Raw genomic sequence first — 21,642 nt, 5'->3', positions numbered from 1 at the left:
CAAAGTGCTGGGATTATAGGCATAAGCCACCGTGCCTGGCCTATCAGCTTGTTCTTAGCCTCTAAGGCTTACATCATCTGGAAAGTTATTTCTGTGCCCTTCTTAGGCTTTGCTTAACCATAAAACTTGGAGATCTGGGAATACAAGGATCACAGGGCTTTCCCAAAATAGGACAGAGGACAGAGGCTGCTCTGGAAAGAATTATGGTAGATTAGACTTGAATCTACCAGGTCTACATTTTACCAGTTCTTCCCTTCTAAGTCCACACAGGCTGTGTCTGTTCCCATCAATATAGCATGGAGCTTCAGATGAGATCATAGAAAGGTGAGGACATATGTTACAGCCAGATTAACCCCCAGTCTCCCTGTCATGGCCTACAAGGTCTCCACCAACTTTCTACCTCATCTCACTTTGTTTCAGCCACAGTGGCTGCCCATTTCTTCAACCATCTGGGCTCCTTCTCTCCTCAGGACCTTTGTCCTTACTGAGCATCCTACCTAGAACGTTCTTTTCCCAGTTCTTCCTCCCATAAACTGGTTCTTTCTCACGATTCAGGTCTTAGGTCCTGAAGTTTCCTCTTCAGGAAGCCTTTCATGGACTACATTCTAAAGCTTATACTCCCTATATTCCCGTATTAGTCTTTATTACATTATTCTGATATATTTTCTTTCACACTTAACCATTATCTGATTTTTTGTTTACTTTTTCATTTTTACTGGTTTATTTTTTTAGCCGTGTCCTTGACTCTCTTGTTCATTTTTATACCCTTAGCACTTAAAGTACTTCCTGGCTCAGAGTTAATGCTCAATAAATACTTCAGACCTTGCACTCAGACTGCTTGAGTTCAATACCCCCGTTCTGTCCCTCAGTAACTCAAATAGTGGAGAGATACACAATCTAAGTCTCACTGTCCTCATTGACAAGATATGGGTGACAATAAATCCCTCCCTTTTAGGCTGAGACGAAGTACAAAGTGTCAAGTAGGCAGTTAGTGCTAATAAATGCTTTTTTAAAAAATAATTTATCCTGTAGCTTAATGTGCCATGACTCTGTTCTTCCCTGCAACTCTCAGGCCCTTCTTTGAAGTCACAGCCTAGTGCTCTGTTTTCTTGTTGTGCTGCAGGTTCACTCTGTATGCCGTGGATACACGAGGGAGGCACTCGGAGCTCAGCACAGTGACCCTGAGGACGTCCTGTCCACTGGTGGATGACAACAAGGCAGAAGGTAAGTAACCCAGTTTTTCACCTCCAAGGTAACTCCCATATTTCCCCTAAGTTCTGCACCCAACAGTCACTAATCATCACACACACACACGCACACCCACACGCACACACACCCCGACATACTGGCACAGGGAAAAGAAAATGAAGGCACTAACGAACAGGATGAACATGGAGCTAAATTAATCAAAGTCATGAAGGGAAAAATTGAGATTGACTAGGAATATCTCCCCCAGTGGAAGGACTTGCCCATCTTTTAGAGAGTTGATCTGTGTTCTGACTTACAGGCCAGGAATGGTAGGGAGTCAGAGCTGCATGACTATATCTTACCCCTTGTCCTAGATTTCTCAGGGACTAATCATTTTCTTCCACTTGTCTTTGCTAGAGTGGCAAAGAGATGGCACCTAGGAGGCCATTTCACCTTGTGGTGCCCATGGCAGACATTAGCAGATCACAGCATGCTGTTCCATCCACTCCCATGGTGGCCTCAGAATCCTCAGCATAGAGCTGCCATCAGTGATTATCATTCACAGTTAGCGTGCAAGATTAAACGTTTTTACTGCTCCTGGTTCATGACGTAAACAGCAGGCAAAAATACCTGAAAAAATATAATTAGTCAATCAGATCCACCATATACTTAGTTCTTGAGCATTGTGTAGATGCAGTTTCTACATCAAGTCTGGCAAAAAGTGACGGTGGCTCATAAGTCCTGGTGGTCTACTTGAAGTCGAACAATTATTTCTCAAAAGTACAAGCAATGCAGTAGAGACATGGTCTCCACCTTTTAGGAATTCACATTATGAATAGTGAGAGATTTCTGCAGATGGCTCAATAATAAACTCAATTATAAATGTTTTAAGTGCTACCAAAGGTGAGGGGATTTGAAATATTTTCCTGATAAATTTTAAAAATTATTATTTTGAAATAACACATGTCCATTGTTAAAAAATAAAAAAAGTACAAATAAAAATCAGAGTAGAAAATAGTGTAACATAAATGTTCCTCCCATTTTTACTCTGTTTCCAGATTCTTCTCGTGGCAACCATTGTTAGCAATGATTTAGGGGCATACAGATTTTGATCAGTTTTTGAAGCTGAAAGAATATGCCTTCTACTCATGACAAATTTAAGTTACTTTGATTAGTCGGAGTGACTGAAGCAGTAGGAATAGCCACGAATAACAAGCAGATGAGTTTAGATTTTCTTTGGAAGGTGTTTTGAATGGGGACCCATCAGACCTGATCACAGAAATGTGTTGGAAATACAAAAAAGGAGAAATAGAGGGTGTTGAGATTATCCAGGACAGTTTATTTTATGTAAAATCACAGGCACAATAATTATATTAACAACTAAACTTGCAATTATGAGCACTAACTTTGTGGCAGGCCCTGTGCTGAGTGCTTTGTATCCACTCTTTAATTTAGTTCTCCCAATGCACCTCGAGAGTAGATATCATTATCTCCAGCTGATAAGAAAACCAAACACAACTAGTCAATAACATATTCAGGATGAAATTAAGGTTTGTCTGCTCCCAGAGCTAATGCAAGCAAAACTGTCTCACCACTGTGCCTCTCTTATTGAAGGCCATGCTTCTATCCTTTTTTCCACCACCCAGTGATCTGTTTCTGCCCTTCTGCCCCTCAGAAATAGCTGACAAGATCTACAATCTGTACAATGGGTACACAAGTGGAAAGGAGCAGCAGATTGCCTACAACACGCTGATGGAAGTCTCAGCCTCGATGCTGTTCCGAGTCCAGCACCACTACAACTCTCACTATGAAAAGTTTGGCGACTTTGTCTGGAGGAGTGAGGACGAGCTGGGGCCCAGGTACGGGTGTATTTGTGTGATTGGAGGGGCAAATTCTTTTTGCTTCCAATTGACTTTCCTGGACCCTTTCCCCAAAGGCCGAGAATAGGCTTTATTAAGCAAATAAAGGTGATTATCGCCTTAGTCTTGTCAAGGCTAAAGATAGAAAATGGGCAAAGAGAATGAAAGAATCTTGGTACTTTAGATTCCTGCACTCCTGAAATGTTAAATAGGGAAGGGGCATTGATGCTGTTTGCATTAATCATTCTCCTTGCTCATCTCCCACCTCATTTTACAGATAGGAAACTTGGGCTTTTTGAAGGGCTGTGTCCTAACCAAGATCGCAGAGGGGAACAGCAGCAGGGCCATGACCCATAATCCAGGGTCTTTCATAGTCTTCAGTAAGGAGTCTGAGTATTTCTACAGTAAATAGCTATGATCTTGACTAAAGTCCATTAGTGATCATGACTGAATAAATTTATGAATTCAACATGTATGAAGGCTTTATTTTTGTCCGGCATGCCGGTCACTGTGCCGGGAGCCATGAATGATTCAAACATAACTAAGGCACAGTCACTACCTTCTAAAGCTTCATAAAGTAGTATATGCAATGGTGGTTACATGTCATGTCTTGCATCTAGCAACATTCATCCATTCAACATATACTTCACAGCCCCTCTTATGTGGTGGCAGCTGACAATGCAATGGTAAAAAGAGGTAGAAACGGTTGCTACCTACACATAGGTTCCTGTTGCAGGTAGTTAAACAAGCAGTTATGTAGGTGGGAATAATAAGTGTCATGACAGCAGAACAGAACCCTTTGGTAACATGAGACATGGGCATCTGGTCTAGGTCACCCAGTGAAGCTGCACTGGGGCTGAGAACCTGAGGCCTAAGTTTTGAGCTGGGGTAACGTAAGTCAGGATTGCTGGGGAGAAGGATAGATGTCTGGGGCAGAGAGACTAATCTACAGAATGCTCAGAAGAGAAAATGTTACATGACAGAGAAAGTTTTCTTCTCAACTTTTGATCATTTGCCTACCACTTTTATGACTTTAGCCATCTTACCACCACATATACTTTACTTGATATTTCTTTCTTAGATTCACTTCTTAATCAAAATGTATTTGAACAGAAAACACAACGGCATCTTGTAAAGGTTAAGCCAACACCATTTACCCTTAATAGAAAACGAAACCTAACCCTTCAATACTGTGGACAAAAGCAACAAAAGTGGAACAGGACAAAAAACAGAAAACAGTGTTGTTCAATTCTACCAGAGCCTGAGGCTGTGTCTTGAAAAGGAAGATTAGGTAGAGAAGTGTTAAAGACATAGCCCCAAACCAAGATTTTCTTTTTTATTTTTTCGAGGTGGAGTTTCGCTCTTGTTGCCCAGGCTGGAGTGCAATGGTGCTGTCTTAGCTCACTGCAACCTCCGCCTCTCAAGATCAAGTGATTCTCCTGTCTCAGCCTCCCGAGTGACTGGGATTATAGGCACCCACCACCACGCCTGGCTAGTTTTTAAAAAATATTTATAGTAGAGACAGGGTTTCACCATATTGGCCAGGCTGGTTTTGAACTCCTGACCTCAAGTGATCCACCTGCCTCGGCCTCCCAAAGTGCTAGGATTACAGGAATGAGCCACTGCGCCTGGCCCAAGATTTTCTTTTTGAAGTAATCTGAAAGAAGGGACAAGAATGAAAGAGCTAATCTAACCTTTTGCAAATGTGATTCATTTTTGTTTAATATTGGGTCTGTGATCATCTTGAGTACCACCTAAAATCTTTCCCTACCCCAGAGGAACTCAGCCTACACTTCTGTAAACACTGTGTTTGGAGCAGGTGATGAATTTCTGTGTAGTTGCAGAAGTGTGTGACAGCAGGATAAGAGATAAGAAGTGGGAGGTCAGTGGGAGCCAGATCCTGAATGCCTTTTAAATTAGGTTAAGAAGTTGGGATTATCTCCTTAGGGTAATGGTAAGCTTTTCAAGTGTTTTTCACAAAAGGGGGTAATATTTTCAGAACATCAAAGGAGAAAGATCCCTCTGGCTTGAGTATAGGGGTCAATGTAAGAAAGAGGCTGTAAGGCTCTAGAGGCTGTTGTGATAACAGTCCTGGGAAGACAGCATACCATTCTAGGCCAGGGTGGCATTGGTGCATTGGAGAGAATTGCATGACTTCCTGAAATACTTGGTGGGCAGCACTTCATGCTTTAAAAAACTTCAAAATGCCCATGTAGGATATTCATGCCATTTTTCTGATGATAAGGAAGTTGAGGTCCCATGGGGCTAAATGAGCTGCCCAGAGTTGTGCGGAGTTTGTCATGAGGCAAATTCTGCTTTGAGCTCTCACCTTGAACCCTTAGAACATTTGCAATGACCCTCCAAGAATTGGAGGCCCTCAAGGATAGAGATGAGAGCTTGGTCCAGGGATAAAAAGGATCTTTCCCCACAGCAAGGCCTTATCAGTTCTGTTGGGTCTTGGACTGTAACTTTCTCTTTTGCACATGAAAGGAAGGTTCTTTAGGTAAAAACTAAAGGACTACCGGACTGCCAGGCAGAAGCAGCAGAGCTCCCTCCTCCCTACAAAAGTTGCTGTGTGAGTCATCTCGGCGGCCATCTTGTCTGTGGACAGAGGAAGGCATTCCACCTTTTTGGGCCTTCCCACAGGGCTATGGGAGTTTGTGTGAAAGCTAAACCAGAGCTCCACTCCTGACTTTGTCTTTATAACCTCCTGGGATCCTTTATGAGCCTCCAGGACATAAATCTTCTGGAAAGGCCACTGGGCAGCCCACGGAGGCCGGGCAATGCATTCAGTAATGGACTGTGATAACCCGCTAATCCTTAGTCAGGCAGTCACCAGCCACTGTCTGCCAACCTCCTCTCAGTGTCACCCAACTTCCTCCTCCTGTGGTCTTTCTAGTCTCCTAGGGGATATCCAAGATTGCTTCAACATCACACACTGATACGTCAGTAGGAATCAAGAAAGCTGCCTCCTAATCTATCCTGGTGCTGCTGATAAACTCACTGTGCAACCCTGGGCTCTGCCACTTTCTAACCCTCAGTCTCCTCACCCATAAGATGATCAGGATGAGCAATTACAGTGGTATTTTTTTTAACCAGTGACTTTTTTTTTCTAAATAAATCTTACATGGAATCATAGCCCACCTCTATAGAAAATTCTCTAAAATGTCTACCCATTTACCGACACCCTCATGGTTTAATTATCTTTCCTGCACTTACTATATTTAGAATCTTATATTGCTGCTATGTTTACTTACGTATTATCTGTCTTCCCCGCTACAATGTGAATTATGTATAGTTAGTGATCCCTTATGTCGTATTCACATTTGTAAGTAGGTGCTAAACAATTAGTTGTTGAGTAATTGGGTAATGGGATGATTAAATATGTGGACCGAATGACTACAGATTTTTTCTGGTAGAAGGTGGAGTGGGTGGCCTGGAGTCCCACCTGCTGGGTTTCCTCTTGTATGCCCCTCCACCCAACCCGATCCCAAGCATCCTTTATGTCTCTCCAAGCCCTTAAGAATCTTTAGATCACAGTTGGAAACAATTGAATTCTATGAACTGTGACAACATTCCAAAAAATGCAATGTCCTTGCAAATATTAAAAGACTTGAAGAGATCTCACTTCATTGATTGATCAATTCATTGATTTATTTAACTATGTGTCAGGCCATGTGCTGGGGGCTAAAAATACAAAGTGAAGATGACAGATCCTGCCTTTACAAGGTTCAGTATCTAGTGAGGAAAAGACTGGTCAGTGAGCAATTGCACTGGCATTTGGCATGTGACTGGATGAGCATTTTAGAGCAGTGCTTCTCAAACTTTAATGTGCCTGAGAATCACTTGGGAACTTGTTACAATTCAGATTGACTCAGTAGTCTGGGTTGGGCCTGAGATTCTGCATTGACTGAATTCCATGAACTCTGAGGTCTTCTAACATTCCAAAAATTGCAATGTAACAAGCTCTCACAGTGATGTTAATGTTGTTGGCCCCAAAAGTACCCTTGGAGTGACAAGGTTCCAGATGCAGATAGCTGGAGCAGCTAATCCAGACCTGGAGCTCAAGGAAGAATCATTGGGGAAGAAAGAACGTTTCTAAGTTTAGAAAGAGAATGAAGAAGGGTCCTCCAGGTAGAAGGGAGAGTCTTCTCATCAGAAGGAATTACCAATGCAAAGATGAGAGAAGGTTAGATAACAGAATATATACTTCAGTAAAAAATATAAATCTTCTTGGTGAAGAGAGTACAAAGTGAAAGAGGAGAGTTCAAGGTGAAAAGGAAAAACAAACAAAAACAACAAGGCTGGATTGTTTAGCGAAGGACAGATCATGATGGCTCTTGTGAGTTCTGTTCATAAGTTTGTTCTTTCTCCCAGAAGCCATTTAAATTTAAACAGAGGAGCAATTTGGATACATTTGCTATGCCTTTAAAGGATTAGCAAGTGTGAAGAACATCACAATGTAAATAAGAGAGGGCAAGATGCTTCTCCAAAGCCAGGAGTCCAGGGTTTCTATCCTACCCTTATCACCTACTTGTTGTGTGACCTTGGACACAAGCCATCCCCTTTCTGGACCTTGTTTGTAACATGAAAGGACTGAACTCCAAATTCTCTTCCTGCTGGGAAGCCAAGGAACCAGAAAACCCTGAAGGTCATAGAGACCAGAGAACAGATACATTGTTAGTGTAATTTCAACTCCAATCCTGCACATCTTGTTTCTCAGGGACCCAGGTTGGCTAGAGTGACAAGAGCTTTTTCCAGGAGTACACTGAGGACCAATATAATAAGATGAGCTCTATTAGGATTCTCTTGGACTATGTAATTATTAAACCCAAAAATGTTTTCGAATCTATCCTAAATCTGTGGTCAGATTATGTCCATAAGATTTAGTGACAGAAGGACATCTCTTACCTCTGCCTAATAAATCTATCAGGTCAGTGTCCTCCAGAGCCTTGTTCTCATGACCACAGGTTACTGCAAACAGTGCAAACAGCTGCTCAAAGAAGACCTGCTGACACCCAGCTGTCCCAGCCATAAGGATCCTATTAGGAGACTTGAAATACTGAGCTCATAGGTGGCCAGGGACCAGAATTTTCTCGGGTCACAACATCCTTGACCACTCTTGGGCTTCTTTATACTTTCAGTTATGTTTGAGCATATTGATAGAGAGGAGACAGCAAGCTCTTGGGGACATTGTGCTTCTGTGAAATTGATCTATCTGGACCAGGAATGGTATATTTATGATGTCAGCCCCTCTTGCCTCCATGGCAGACATTATGAACAGATTGCAGAAATCATCACAGGCTAGGTACAGCCCAGGATCTTTCTCAACATACCATGAAATTTGAAAAGCGTTACACATCCACTGCTGTGTTCTTAGTGAAAACAAACCTGGGGTGTCACTGTACATTCCTCCAAGATTGTGTTAGCTGCTTCTTTGGATATATTGAATTAACTCTCAGAATTTTTAAGATGCTCTTTTAAGAACAAGAGCAGACTTAGGCTTCTAGGGTTATATTTCTGTAATCTCAGAGACACTTTTAACTTTTTTCTGCATATTCTGGCATTTCTAAAATCAGGATGGATTATGCACAGTTGATGTGTACATTAAGCATTACATTCCTCTTTTCTTGAATGGCTGTTATTAAAGCATTGGCACATCTTATAATTGAAGGTATTTCAATTGTACCTTCAATTAGCAAATAAATACTAATACAAATACCAACCAATACTAACAAAGAAATACTAACAAAATACACTGACTTTGAACTCTGAACAAGTGTCCCATGGATCTGTTTTCCCCAATGATAGTGTATAGCAAGGTTAGTTATTGTCTGGAAGTTCCTAATAGTTTCAACTGAAATAGCTTTGGATCAGTTGAGACTCAGTCATTTCTGTCATCAAAGAACACATTTTTTAAAAAGTCTCATGATTTCTTCTGAGTGGATGAAAAGAAAAAGCAAATGCAAACATTTTCACTAGTCACCTTACAAATCACATTTCAAACCTGGTGTTAAAGGTGTATAACCAGTGGAAGTATCTGAGCTTTTGACTTTCTGTTGGGTAGAAGCAATCTGAGGCTAAATCTGATGTAGGTTTATTCTGAAAATAACCCTGATAAATTACTGGAAAGTTATAAAACCATGGCCTCATTGCACAAGTTCATCACACCAGCTTTAAAATGTATGTGTATAATCCATCTGGAGTTAATTTTAGTGTAAGGAAGGGGTCTAGTTTCAGCTTTCTGCACATGGCTAGCCAGTTTTCCCAATACCATTTATTAAACAGGGAATCCTTTCCCCGTTGCTTGTTTTTGTCAGGTTTGTCAAAGATCAGATGGTTGTAGATATATGGTGTTGCTTCCAAGGCCCCTGTTCTGTTCCATTGGTCTATATCTCTGTTTTGGTACTAGTACCATGCTGTTTTGATTACTGTAGCCTTGTAGTATAGTTTGAAGTCAGGTAGTGTGATGCCTTCAGCTTTGTTCTTTTTGCTTAGGATTGTCTTGGCTGTGTGGGCTCTCTTTTGGTTCCCTATGAAGTTTAAAGTGTTTTTTTTTTTTCAGTTCTGTGAAGAAGGTCAATGGTAGCTTGATGGGGATAGCATTGAATCTATAAATTACTTTGGGCAGTTGTGGCCATTTTCATGAGATTGATTCTTTCTAACCATGAGCATAGACTGTTTTTCCATCTGTTTGTGTCTTCTCTTATTTCCTTAAGCAATGGTTTGTAGTACTCCTTGAAGAGGTCCTTTACATCCTTTGTTAGTTGTATTCCTAGGTATTTTATTCTCTAACACCATACAAACTCTAGAAAAAAACCTAGGCACTACCATTCAGGACATAGGCATAAGCAAGGATTTCATGACTGAAACACCAAAAGCAATGGCAACAAAAGCCAACATAGACGAATGGGATCTAATCAAACTTAAGAACTTCTGTACAGCAAAAGAAATAATCATTAGAGTGAACTGGCAACCAACAGAATGTGAAAAAATTTTTGCAATCTACCCATCTGACAAAGGACTAGTATCCAGAATCTATAAAGAACTGAAGCACATTTACAAGAAAAAAAAACCCATTCAAAAGTGGGCGAAGGATATGAACAGACACTTTTCAAAATAAGATATCTATGAGGCCAGCAAACATATGAAAAAATGCTCATCATCACTGGTCATTAGAGAAATGCAAATCAAAACCACATTGAGATATCTCACACCAGTTAGAATGGCGATCATTAAAAAATCTGGAGACATCAGATGCTGGAGAGGATGTGGAGAAATAGGAACATTTTTACATTATTAGTAGGAGTGTAAATTAGTTCAACCTTTGTGGAAGCCAGTGTGGCAATTCCTCAAGGATCTAGAAATAGAAATTCCATTTGACCCAGCAATCCCGTTACTGAGTATATACCCAAAGGATTATAAATCATTCTGTTATAAAGACACATGCACACGTATATTCATTACGGCCCTGTTTACAATAGCAAAGACCTGGAACCAACCCAAATGCCCATCAATGATGGACTGGATAAAGAAAATGTGGCGCATATAGATCGTGGAATACTATGCAACCATAAAAAATGATGAGTTTGTGTCCTTTGTAGGGACGTGGAAGAATCTGGAAACCATCATTCTAAGCAAACTGATGAAGAGAAAACCAAACACTGCATGTTCTCACTCATAAGCAGGTGTTGAAATATGAGAACACATGGACACAAGGAGAGGAACATCACACAGTGGGGTCTGTTGGGGGTAAGGTGCTAGGGGAGAGACAGCCAGGTGGTGTGAAGGTTGGGGAGGGATATCACTGGGAGAAATGGCTGATGTAGATGACAGGGGGATGGAGACAGTGGACCACCATGGCATGTGTGTACCTATGCAACAGTCCTGCAAGATCTGCCAATGTACCCCCGAACTGAAAGTACAATTTAAAAAAATTAAAATTAAATATATGTGTACATATTCATATTTTAAAATAAAAATACCTTTATTTTATTCTGAATAATTATTATTTATTATATAACATCCAAATGATACAGAAATATATAAAATAGTGAAAATTGTGCACTTCTGGGCCCCGGAATCTCAACCTTACCTCAGAGATTACATTGTTAGCAGTGTGCACGTATATTTCCGCATACAGATATGGGTATGCACAGAGATATGGAAACAGATACAGGCCTAAGAACACGTTCATGTCTACAACCACAGCTCTATCTCTACCATCTCTAGTATGTTTAACAAACACATGAACTATGTTCTGTTATCTGTTTCTGTTTAACAATATGCTGTACAAGTTTTTACCGAGAGATACATATGTAAATGTTTTGTCTTTTTGAAGGGCCCTTTGCTCATGCAAAATATGAATGTATCACATATTAATCTGTTTGTGTATTAAAAATCAACTAGATTTCTTCTGATATCTTTGTTTTTATAAGCAAATCCACATAAACCTTTTGCCCACTTGGCTGATTATTTAGGTTCACATGATGCTTTTGTGCTATTTCATTCCCTTTATTAACCCCTGCTGAAGAATTGCTGTTTTTTGAAAGCTAAGGACTGAAAATTTCCTCAGTTCAAGTCAGTTTGCATTTATTTATTTATTTATTTATTTATTTATTTTCCCCTGAGACAGTCTTGCTCTGCCACCCACACTGGAATGCAGTGGCATGATCTCGGTTCACTGCACCCTCCGCCTCCCATGTTCAAGCAATTCTCCTGCCTCAGTCTCCTGAGTACTTGGGATTACAGGTGCCCACCACTGTGCCTGCTTAATTTTTGTATTTTTAGTGGAGACAGCATTTCCCCATGTTGGACAGGCTGGTCTCACACTCCTGACCTCAAGTGATCCGCCTGCCTCAGCATCTCAAAGTGCTGAGATTACAGGCATGAGTCATCGTGCCCGGCAGTTTGCACTTATTCATTCTTCTTGCAAGGTAAAGAGTTGGACACCAGAGGAAACCTATACTGTCCAAGAAGCAGGTGGGAAATATTAGTTGACCACCTATCCTTTATATTTTATTTAATCTCCTGAACAATAGATTTTGAAGATTAAGCAACAGAGAATCTTGTGGAGTTATGTAAACCATCCACAGTTGCAAGCTCTAAACTCTAAGTGTTGGAGTTCAGATTTAGAATATTGTCTTCTGATATTCAACTGATGTCCTGTAAAACCACATTGCATCCCATGATAGCTGCAAAACTAATAAAAAATATGATATGGATCTCCACAAGTAAATAAACTACTTTGGTAGTGAATGGGAAAACATGACTTATGATAGCTGGGAGGATCTGGATGACTTCCTGAAGATGAAATTTCAGTATGACTTTGAATCATGAATAGAACCACAGCAAAACTGGTCCTCTCAGCTCAGGAGTTCAGTGCTTGGCAATTGTGTTGCAGCAAGTGTTGTGAAGTGAGTGCTCATCAGATGATATTTCTCTGTGAATCAAGGCTCTCATGCTTTTTAGATTAAAAACAAATAAACAGTAATGACGAACTCCTGCTACAACTTCCACTGAAAGCATACTTGATTTAATCACCGCCAGTGATGGAAAACCCACTGCCGTGTAGAATAACCCATTCTAAATTTAGAGGACTTTTGCTTTACATATTTTTATTATTTTAAGCCAAATGTGCCTTCTATTAATTTTAGGGTGGCTCTGTCATAATGCTTGGGTGCCTTACAGCAGAGGATTGAAACCCTGCGCTATCATTCTATCACTCTAGTCAAATCAATGACTGGCTTGAAGCCCATTTTTATCACCTGCAGACTCTAGAATTGTGGTGAGGGTTAGATGTAAAATAATGTTGCATAAGTACAGTTTCTGGCACATAGTCGGTGCTCAATAAATTATGGTCGTTATCATCCCTGCCCCTCAGATTGTTGCCCACTTGTCTTTTGTTGTTACAACAATGTAACTAATGGCCTGAATCTCCTCTTCCACGGGCATTCTCCATTCCTGCCTTCAGCTGAGCAGGCTTGCTTTTGAGACACCCCTCACCATCATGATCTGGCTATATTTTACATGTGTCCCTCTTACCAGAAGTGTCTGGGATTCTCCAGATGGAGCCTGACCAAGACAGTATGACTGAGGCCATTACTTCCCTTAACCTCTGCCCTCTCCACTTCTAAAGGTTATGTTCCCATTTTTATTTTTTTGCAACTATGTCATGTCCTCAATTCTCATTAAGCTTAGGGCCAGCTAACACAGACATTTAAGCTCAACTCCAGGAGGCAGGGAGGCGGGAGGGAGATGAATGGGAATGTTTTCTTCCTGCCTGTCTTTTTTCAGTTTCAGGGCCTTCTTAGAAACTGGGTCTCTGTCCTGTCTGATAAGTGAGTCAACAGCTGGTGGGGGAATGGTGCTGGGAATAGAATGGTTCCACAGTCCTGGAAAAGTGGCATCTGGGCCCATCCCCTGACTCTTTCCCAAGCCATTCCTGTCTCAGTCTCGCCTGCTGATACAACAATAAATTAGCATGTGGTGGTCCTCCTTCACCTCTTGCTTCCCATCCCAGTGGGTCTGAGTCCTATCTCCAATCAGGAAGATTTTTCTTCTGGTATTTGAGAAAAGTGGTCACTCTGACCTATGATTTCCCCTCCAGGGAAAGCTTGAAGCATGCCTGGCCTTTTGATTTATGGATCTCCATTGCCTATGATTTATTAGCCAGCATTTTTGTCTTTGGTCTCTCTCACTCCCACTCTTCCTCCCCAGCCCTTAAGCACCTCCAACCCTTCTCTTCATGGCTCCACTTTCTGAATTCTTCTTTGTTTTCTAAATGCAAACATTGGTTCAGTGCCTGTTATGTACAAAGTCTCGTGTTGGATGCCTGTAGCCATCATTTCATTTCAAACTAACAACAGCACTACAAAATAAATATTTCTATTTTCATTTACACAGGAGAAAACTGAGGCTTAGGGAGGGTAAGTGACTTGCCTTTATGGTCTCTAAAAGCCTATGTCCTTCTTACTATAATATTCTGCTTGAATCATTGCTGACATTTACTTAGAGCTAAGCAAATTGTTCATATTATCACATCCTCCCAACAAAACTGTTATTCTCATTTTGTGGATGCTACAACTAAGAGTTAGTGACATTGAAGAATCTGCTCATGAACGACATAGCTGCAAGTCATAGAGCTAGGATTTAAACCTGGGATTCCAGAGCCAACACTTCATCTTGACTCTGGAATCAGGAACCCTGGAATCAGGAACGCTGGTTCTAGCATTCCCTTTATTACTAACTTAAGGTGTTCCTTAAAGGCAAAATCATTTTCTCACACTACGTTTTCCTAATCTATGCAAAAGGAGGCTTTGTCTGTTTGAGATCCAGGACTCTGAAGAAATGTTTGTTCCTTTGGAAGAAGGGCATTTGGTGTGTTAGAAGATTTGTCTTTTCCAACTTCATTTCATATTTAAATTTATTGCCTATTTCTGTGACTATCCAATCAGAAAATGTCTCTCCATTGCTCAGAATAAAATCCAAATACTACATCATGGCTTGGAAGAATCTGTATGGTCTGATCCCTGCCAAACTCACTGGTCTCCCACCTATTCTTTGCACAAACAACTAGTGGTTTATGTTCTCTCCAGTCTAACTTGGGATGGGCTATTTCCTCTGCCTTCTCATCTACCTGAAAATGCTGTTTCATTATTGAAGATCTAGCTTGGGTGTGGCATCCTCTTGAGACTACTCTGAGTCTCCAAACTGATGATTGTTGTCCATCTTTTATATTCCCAGAACAGCACCCTGTGTGTTCCTCAACCCAGTCCTCTGCCCTCAAATTAGAGGCTGTTAATATTTCTGTCTGCCTGTCTCTTGTCACTGACTTATAAAGTTACTCAAGGCTTAAACTAGTTCATATCTGTCCCAGTGCCTGGCACACAAAATATACCTAATGATATAATAATGATGATGCAATGAGAGTGATCGCGGCAGTAGGAATGATAATGGCGATGATACTTTCTAGCATACATCAGGTGCTTACTATATGCCAAATAGTTTTCTAAGAGTTTGACATGTATTGACTTAACCCTCACTCTAACTTTATGAAGTGAGTCATCTGCTGTTCCCTCTACATAGATGAGCAAACAGAAAATAAGAAGCTTTTTACCATATAGAGAAAAATCAAACCAACACCTGTAAGTACAACAATGGGAAACAGTTAACACCTGCGTGTGCACTACATTTTTTTTTTTTTTTTTTTTTTGAGGTAGAGTTTCACTCTTGTTGCTCAGGCTAGAGTGCAATGGAGCAATCTTGACTCACTGCAACCTCCACCTCCTGGGTTCAAGCAATTCTCCAACCTCAGCCTCCTGAGTAGCTGTGAATACAGGTGTATACCACCACACCTGGTTAATTTTTTGTATTTTTAGTAGATACGGGGTTTCACCACGTTGGCCAGGCTGGTCTCGAGCTCTTGACCTCAGGTGATCCACCGACCTCAGCCTCCCAAAGTGCTGGGATTACAGGTGTGAGCCACCACGCCTGGCCTTCACTTATTTTCTTTCTGTGTTTTGCCTTCTTTCACTCAGTTCTCCTCAAACAATCAGAAATATTTTTAAACAGTTCACTCCAAACCTGTTACTTTGCTTTTTGAAATCTTTCAATAACTCTCCCACTTACCCTCAAGACAATAATCATAGATAACACTTATTGACAGTTTATAATGTATTTGTTTATTTTTTGTTTTAAAACAAATACTTTTTGCTACATACAGTTATTATTTTCATTTTGTGGGTAAGGCAAGAAAACTGAGGGAGAAGTGGTGAAGCACTTCGCTCAGTATTACACAGACTAAGTGGCTGAGTTGGGACTTGAACTTGAGCAGTCAGTGTTCTGGAGCCTGTGGATGTACGATTACTCCTTACGACCAATGCCCTAGCTCCTAGGCTCCAACAGCCTGGCTCTTTTCAGTTTTCATTGTGTCCCCACTTGTACACTGTATTGCAGCCCTAAATTCTCAGAACGTCCATGCATCTCTTATCTCTATGCTTTTACCTTGGTGCCGGTTATGCCTTTTCCTGTTTTTTTTTTTTTTTTTCTTTGAGACAGAGTTTCACTCTTGTTGCCCAGGCTGGAGTGCAGTGACCCAGTCTCAGCTCACTGCAACCTTTGCCTTCTGGTTTCAAATGATTCTCCTGCTTCAGCCTCCCGAGTAACTGGGATTACAGGCACCCGCCATCACACCTGGCTAATTTTTGTATTGTAGAGTGGGGTTTCACCATGTTGGCCAGGCTGGTCTCGAACTCTTGACCTTGTAATCCACCCACCTCGGCCTCCCAAAGTGCTGGGATTACAGGCATGAGCCACTGCACCTGGCCACCTTTTCCTTTTCTTTATCTAACTCCGATTCATTTAAGAGACTCAACATATGTTTCCCTTCTACTATAACAGGAAGCCTTCTTGGACATCCTTGATCCTACTTAAGTACCTGCCTCTGTCTTTACACAGCTGCCATGACTTCTTTTATAATTGCTTTTGTCACTTGTATTGTCATCTCTATTTGTCTTTTCTACCAGAAGCTCTGCCACATAATAAATGTTCAATAAATAAGCAAGGAATGACTGTATCTCTTTCAACTTCACAACAGCCTCATTTTTCAAATGAAGAAGTATATTTAGAGATGTTAAGTAAATGTCCCCAGGACACAGACCTACTAAAGAATGAAGCAAGAATTCAAATGAGAAGGTATGGAAAAGAAACTCCTCAGGCCCCTCTTGCAGGGGCGATTGCCCAAGGAGAGAGGGGACTGGATAGAGTGTGATTATGAAGTGATGAATTCTTGGTACCTCAGGAAATATTCCACCCAAGTGGTGAACTATACAAAGAGAACTTTTTGAAAAGCACCTCATAAATTTTGCCCACAAAATGTACACACATAAGCCTGGTCCTTTTTCAGCTGCTATGCAGGTGCCTAACACAGTCTCTCATTTGTAGGGGTCTGTTGTTGTAAAATATCTTCCCTTCTGTGGTATCAGAGGGGCATGGAGAGGACCGCAGGAGAGAGAACCTCTTGTGTAGCCTCCAAGAGTGCCTGGGCATCTTGAAGATGCTGGAATGTAGAGAGAAGTGGTTTCCACATGGAGACAGACACCTTGACACTGAAGCTGACTTGCAATGTGACCTGGGATAAAGAGATTCTGTTCCTTTCTCTAAGTCTCAGTTTCCCCATTTTTAATGGAAGTGGATCAGACTAGGTCAGTGGTTCTAAACTTGGGTGATTTTGCCCCCAGAAGATATTTAACAATGTCTAAAGACAATTTCACTGGGCCAAGGGTGCTTTTGAAAATTCTTCAATGTCTAAAGAATTTTCTCAATTCATGACTGGGGCAAGGGTGGTATCGGTGGTAGGTGGAGGCCTTGGGATGCTGCTAACTGTCCTGTATGATTGTTCCCACAACAAAAAAGATCCAACCCAGAATGTCAATAGTGCCACCTTTCAAAAACCCTAGACTCGGTAATTGCAACAATCTTTCCTGGCTTTATTTGTCTATGCAGCCATCAGATCTCTCCCTCCCCTCTCTGGTGCTGGATATAGGGCTCTTAAGTTCTTACTGATGTCCTCCATAGTACAGAATGATGATTCTTGATTAGGCTAGTCTTCAGTGTAACCTTGATCCTGAGGAGGCATTCCAGCAATCCTTTACAGAATGATTCTTGGTAAGGCGAGTCTTCATGTAACCTTGGTCCTGAGGACACATTCCAGCAATCCTTTATAAGAATAGCTATCATTTATTGGAAGCTTACCCTGAGGTCTATGCCAGGCATTAGGCATTTCTCATACTCAATTTGAGAGTAAGACCATCATCACTCTTTTAAAGATGGGAAAAAGTGAGGCACAGAAAAGGTCCGGTATGGGGACATATATATTTGATGAAAGGGAATCAGAAAGAGCAAGATTTTAAAGTTTCCAGACTGGGAGAAAATAGTGTGAAAGAATTCATGAAGTGAGAACACAGACAGTCATAAAGGGACTGTGGGTGGTAGGTCCTAGATTCAGATTCTTCCCAACTCCAATGGCCAACTTAATGTTTGCCTTAGTCTAGTAATGCCATTATTCTGAGCCTTGCTTGAGCTCCTCGCCCATTAAAAGGGAGTAGACAAAACAATACATTCAGGACAGTTGTAAAGAGTAAGTAAAAAATTTAAAATATATGTAAAGTGAATACCCAGTGTCTAGCATATGGTGTCAATAACTTTTAGTTGTTCTTGTTGCTTTTTAATCATTATAATAATATCTATTTCATCAGAGTCCAAGGCTGGCAACCTTCATTCAAACTCCCAGGGATCCCAGGGCTCCCATATCCTAGAAGTGAAAATACTAGGTTAAAGTCTATGTCTCTCATTCATTTTTTGCACAGTTGAAGAAGACAGGTTCTAGGGTAATTTTTGAATAAGTCTTCGAAGTGCCACACTCCCATCTGGAATGGAAGGAAACGGTTGAGAGAAGTTCTCTTTGTTTGTTGATATTTACTCAGTACCTCCAAGGCCTAACTCTTGATCTGGACTTCTTTAATCATGGCTCTCTCGTCCTACTTTTCAGGAAGGCCCACCTGATTCTGCGGCGGCTGGAGAGGGTGAGTAGCCACTGTTCCAGCCTCCTGCAGAGTGCCTACATCCAGAGCCGCGTGGAAACAGTGCCCTATCTTTTCTGCCGCAGCGAGGAAATCCGACCTGCAGGCATGGTATGGTACAGCATCCTCAAGGACACCAAAATCACGTGCGAGGAGAAGATGGTGTCAATGGCCCGGAACACGTACGGGGAATCCAAGGGCCGGTGAGGGAGGGTACTGCCCTCCATGAGCACAGAGACTCTCCATGGGAGGGGGAGCAGTATTCTCATGGATCCTGGGGCCTGGGTGGGCTAGGGGACAGCTGAGGATGGGCCTAGCAGATGAAACTTGCCAGCGAGGCCAAAGCAAACTGTTTCTCCTATGGATAGTGGACAGAGACCTTTGTAACCAATGGAATTATTCATTTTTCTCTTTTATTTTTTCAAAGATATTATTTGACTCTATCAAAAGTCACTCCTTTTTAAACCTTTTTCTTATGGATGGCTGTCAACCCCGAGGCAGAAGCTTTCAGGTGGAGACCAAGCGGCCTTTGCTCTTCTTCCTCTTTCCTGCCACACTCTGCTTTCTTCCTGCCTTGGACCCCTGGAAGAGACCTATGGAGGGACAGCTTTGACCTGACCCCTAGAGGAGACAGTTTTGACCTCTTCAGCACCAGGATGGTTGCAGTGAGGAAGCATGGGTCTTTAAGGACTTCTCTCTCTTTTTTGCTGGACATTATTGAGTTTGTGGGACCCGGCATCTTCCTGCTACCTGTGGGTCTCCCCAGAGTCCCTGCAGGACTGTCCATGCATTAAAAATTCCTCTTGTCTCTCTTTCTGCTTGGGTGTTATTTCTTACCAAGGGACTGTGTTTGAGAGACCTCTGTTTATTCACTTATTCAGTATTGACCCTGTGCCGGTCACAGAGCTTATACAACTAAAGACAGAGAAGCTTCTTTCCCTCAGGGAACTTATGTCCCAGTGAGAATTATAGAGAAGCAGTCTGGTCATTTCAAGCTGTGCTAGAGGAAGAATGGAGCTTCTTTGCACTCATTGTAGGAGCATGAGACACACTGGAGGGCTCCTGAAATGCTTTCTTGAAAAAGTGATACCTAAACCCAAAGGATGAGGAGGAATAAGTCAGACAGAGAGGTGAAAAGGATGGGATTTGCTTGCCAGGCAGGGTGGCTCATGTATAGACTCGCAGCACTTTGTGAGGCCAGGGCAGGTAGATACTTGAGGCCAGGAGTTAGCGAATAGCCTGGCCAATATGGTGAAACGTCGTCTCTACTATACAAAAAATAAAAAATAGTGAGGCATGGTGGCATACACCTGTAATCAGTCCCAGCTACTTGGGAAGCTGAGGCAGGAGAATTGCTTGAACCTGGGAGGCAGAGGTTGCAGTGAACCAAGATAGCACCACTGGACTCCAGTCTGTTTGACAGTTTAAAAAAAAACAAAAAGATGGGATTTGCTCCAGGAAGAGGAGATATGAACAAAAGCCTAGAGACAAGAGACAGTACACCTTTTTCAAGGACTGAACACTTTCTTGAGAGTAGGGTTCAAAACAGGAAGTGTCAAAAGGTGAGGCTGAGAGCTTAGCAAGGCATTGTAAGCTTTGGGCAAGAAGTTTGACACTATCTTGAAGCATCCATGATTATTTATATGACTAAAAGAGTCAACTTGCTCTTTAAAAAAATCATTCTCACTACAGGGTGGTGAAGGATGGATTCAGGAAGGCCCCCAAGAGAGGGTGTCATTGTCATCTTCCATGAAGGAGGTGATGGTAGCTTAGATCTTTGTGGTCATGAGGGAGACATTCCAATACTGGAATCTCCCTTTACTTACCTATTTTTAAAACAGCTTTATTGCCAGGCATGGTGGCTCTCGCCTGTAATCCAAGCACTTTGGAGGCCAAGGTGGGCAGATCACCTGAGGTCAGGAGTTCAAGACCAGCCTGACCAATAAGGTGAAACCCTGTCTTTATTTTTATTAAAAAAAAAAAAAAAAACTTTATTGCGGTATAATTGAAATATCCTTTTAAATGGTAATCGCACTGCTTCCAGTGTACCCTTCCCTGGGAGGGTAATGAGAACAAAGAGGTGTTATAAATTCTTAACACCCTAGTATCCGCTCAAATAAGCTACCTAGCTTGAGGAAATGGGATGTAGGTCAAGTATATCATAAAGCAAAGATGACACCTGTTAAGAGAAGAGAGTATAGTACTGTGGGGATTCAGAAAAAGAAAAGATACTGAATATCAGCAAAACATAAGCCATTAAAAATATGCCTATCCTCATTTGTATAGTGGTGAGTAAAAAAAAACAATGCCTACTTCTCAATTTGGGAAATGCTGATGAGATTGACAATCCCCTTCCTGAAAACCTACATATTGAGGGCATTTTTTTCCCCCAGGACTCTGATCCATATGGGGAAAATGAGTAACACAAAAGAAAACAAAGTAGAAAGGGATTCCTCCAACCTTGGTACCTGGGAAACTTCTCAACCTCCCACAATCTAAGTTCAAAGGCACTCTTTCAGGAAGTTTACTATTATTGGGTTTATGTTTCTCTAAGTACACAGGTGGAGCTTCTAAATGCCTCTCATGTATACCATTTCCTGGGCATACATGGACCTTCCCATGGCTTCCACAAGGGTTGAACTAATTTACACTCCCATCAACAGTGTAAAAGTGTTCCTATTTCAGTGTAAAACTGTTCCTTATGCCAGAGGGCTCTAAGGTTGCTGGGCCTGGGTCCCAGGTTTTCAGAGAGCTATCAGTTTGCTGGTGCTTTCGATTGTCTTGACCCAACCTGAGGAACAATTTAGTGCAACAGTTGCAGAAAATTACAACACCAATGTGATGGTGTGGTGGTCTGAGCCTGATTAAGCTTGAATCTGACTATACTGCTATTCACCAGCTTTTGCCTTTAAAGGAGTAACTTGACCTTAGGTTTCTCATCAACAAAGTGGAGTCAATGCTGGTCCCATCTCAGGGGGTTGTTTCCCAGCTTGAATGATAAAGGAGTTAACATG

The 21,642-nt window shown here is 41.6% G+C and overlaps 1 protein-coding gene across 8 annotated transcripts in view; it reads left to right on the top strand.

Moving 5' to 3' along the window:
* ASTN2 (astrotactin 2) overlaps positions 1 to 19,440 on the top strand; it is a 1,016,905-nt gene extending 997,465 nt beyond the window's left edge. For all 8 annotated transcript variants that reach the window (XM_078375313.1, XM_002743253.6, XM_078375307.1 and 5 more), the window contains 3 exons: positions 1,124 to 1,224; positions 2,864 to 3,047; positions 18,598 to 19,440. In XM_078375313.1, the coding sequence (XP_078231439.1) occupies positions 1,124 to 1,224; positions 2,864 to 3,047; positions 18,598 to 18,835 (523 nt within the window). In that variant the 3' untranslated portion in view covers positions 18,836 to 19,440. The remainder of the gene's footprint in view (positions 1 to 1,123; positions 1,225 to 2,863; positions 3,048 to 18,597) is intronic.
* Positions 19,441 to 21,642: the final 2,202 nt, after the last annotated feature.

This window comes from Callithrix jacchus, chromosome 1 (assembly GCF_049354715.1).
Source record: "Callithrix jacchus isolate 240 chromosome 1, calJac240_pri, whole genome shotgun sequence".
Lineage (NCBI taxonomy): Eukaryota > Metazoa > Chordata > Mammalia > Primates > Cebidae > Callithrix > Callithrix jacchus.
The sequence above is the reverse complement of the archived record's forward strand: the minus strand, read 5'-3'. Positions and strand labels throughout refer to the sequence as shown.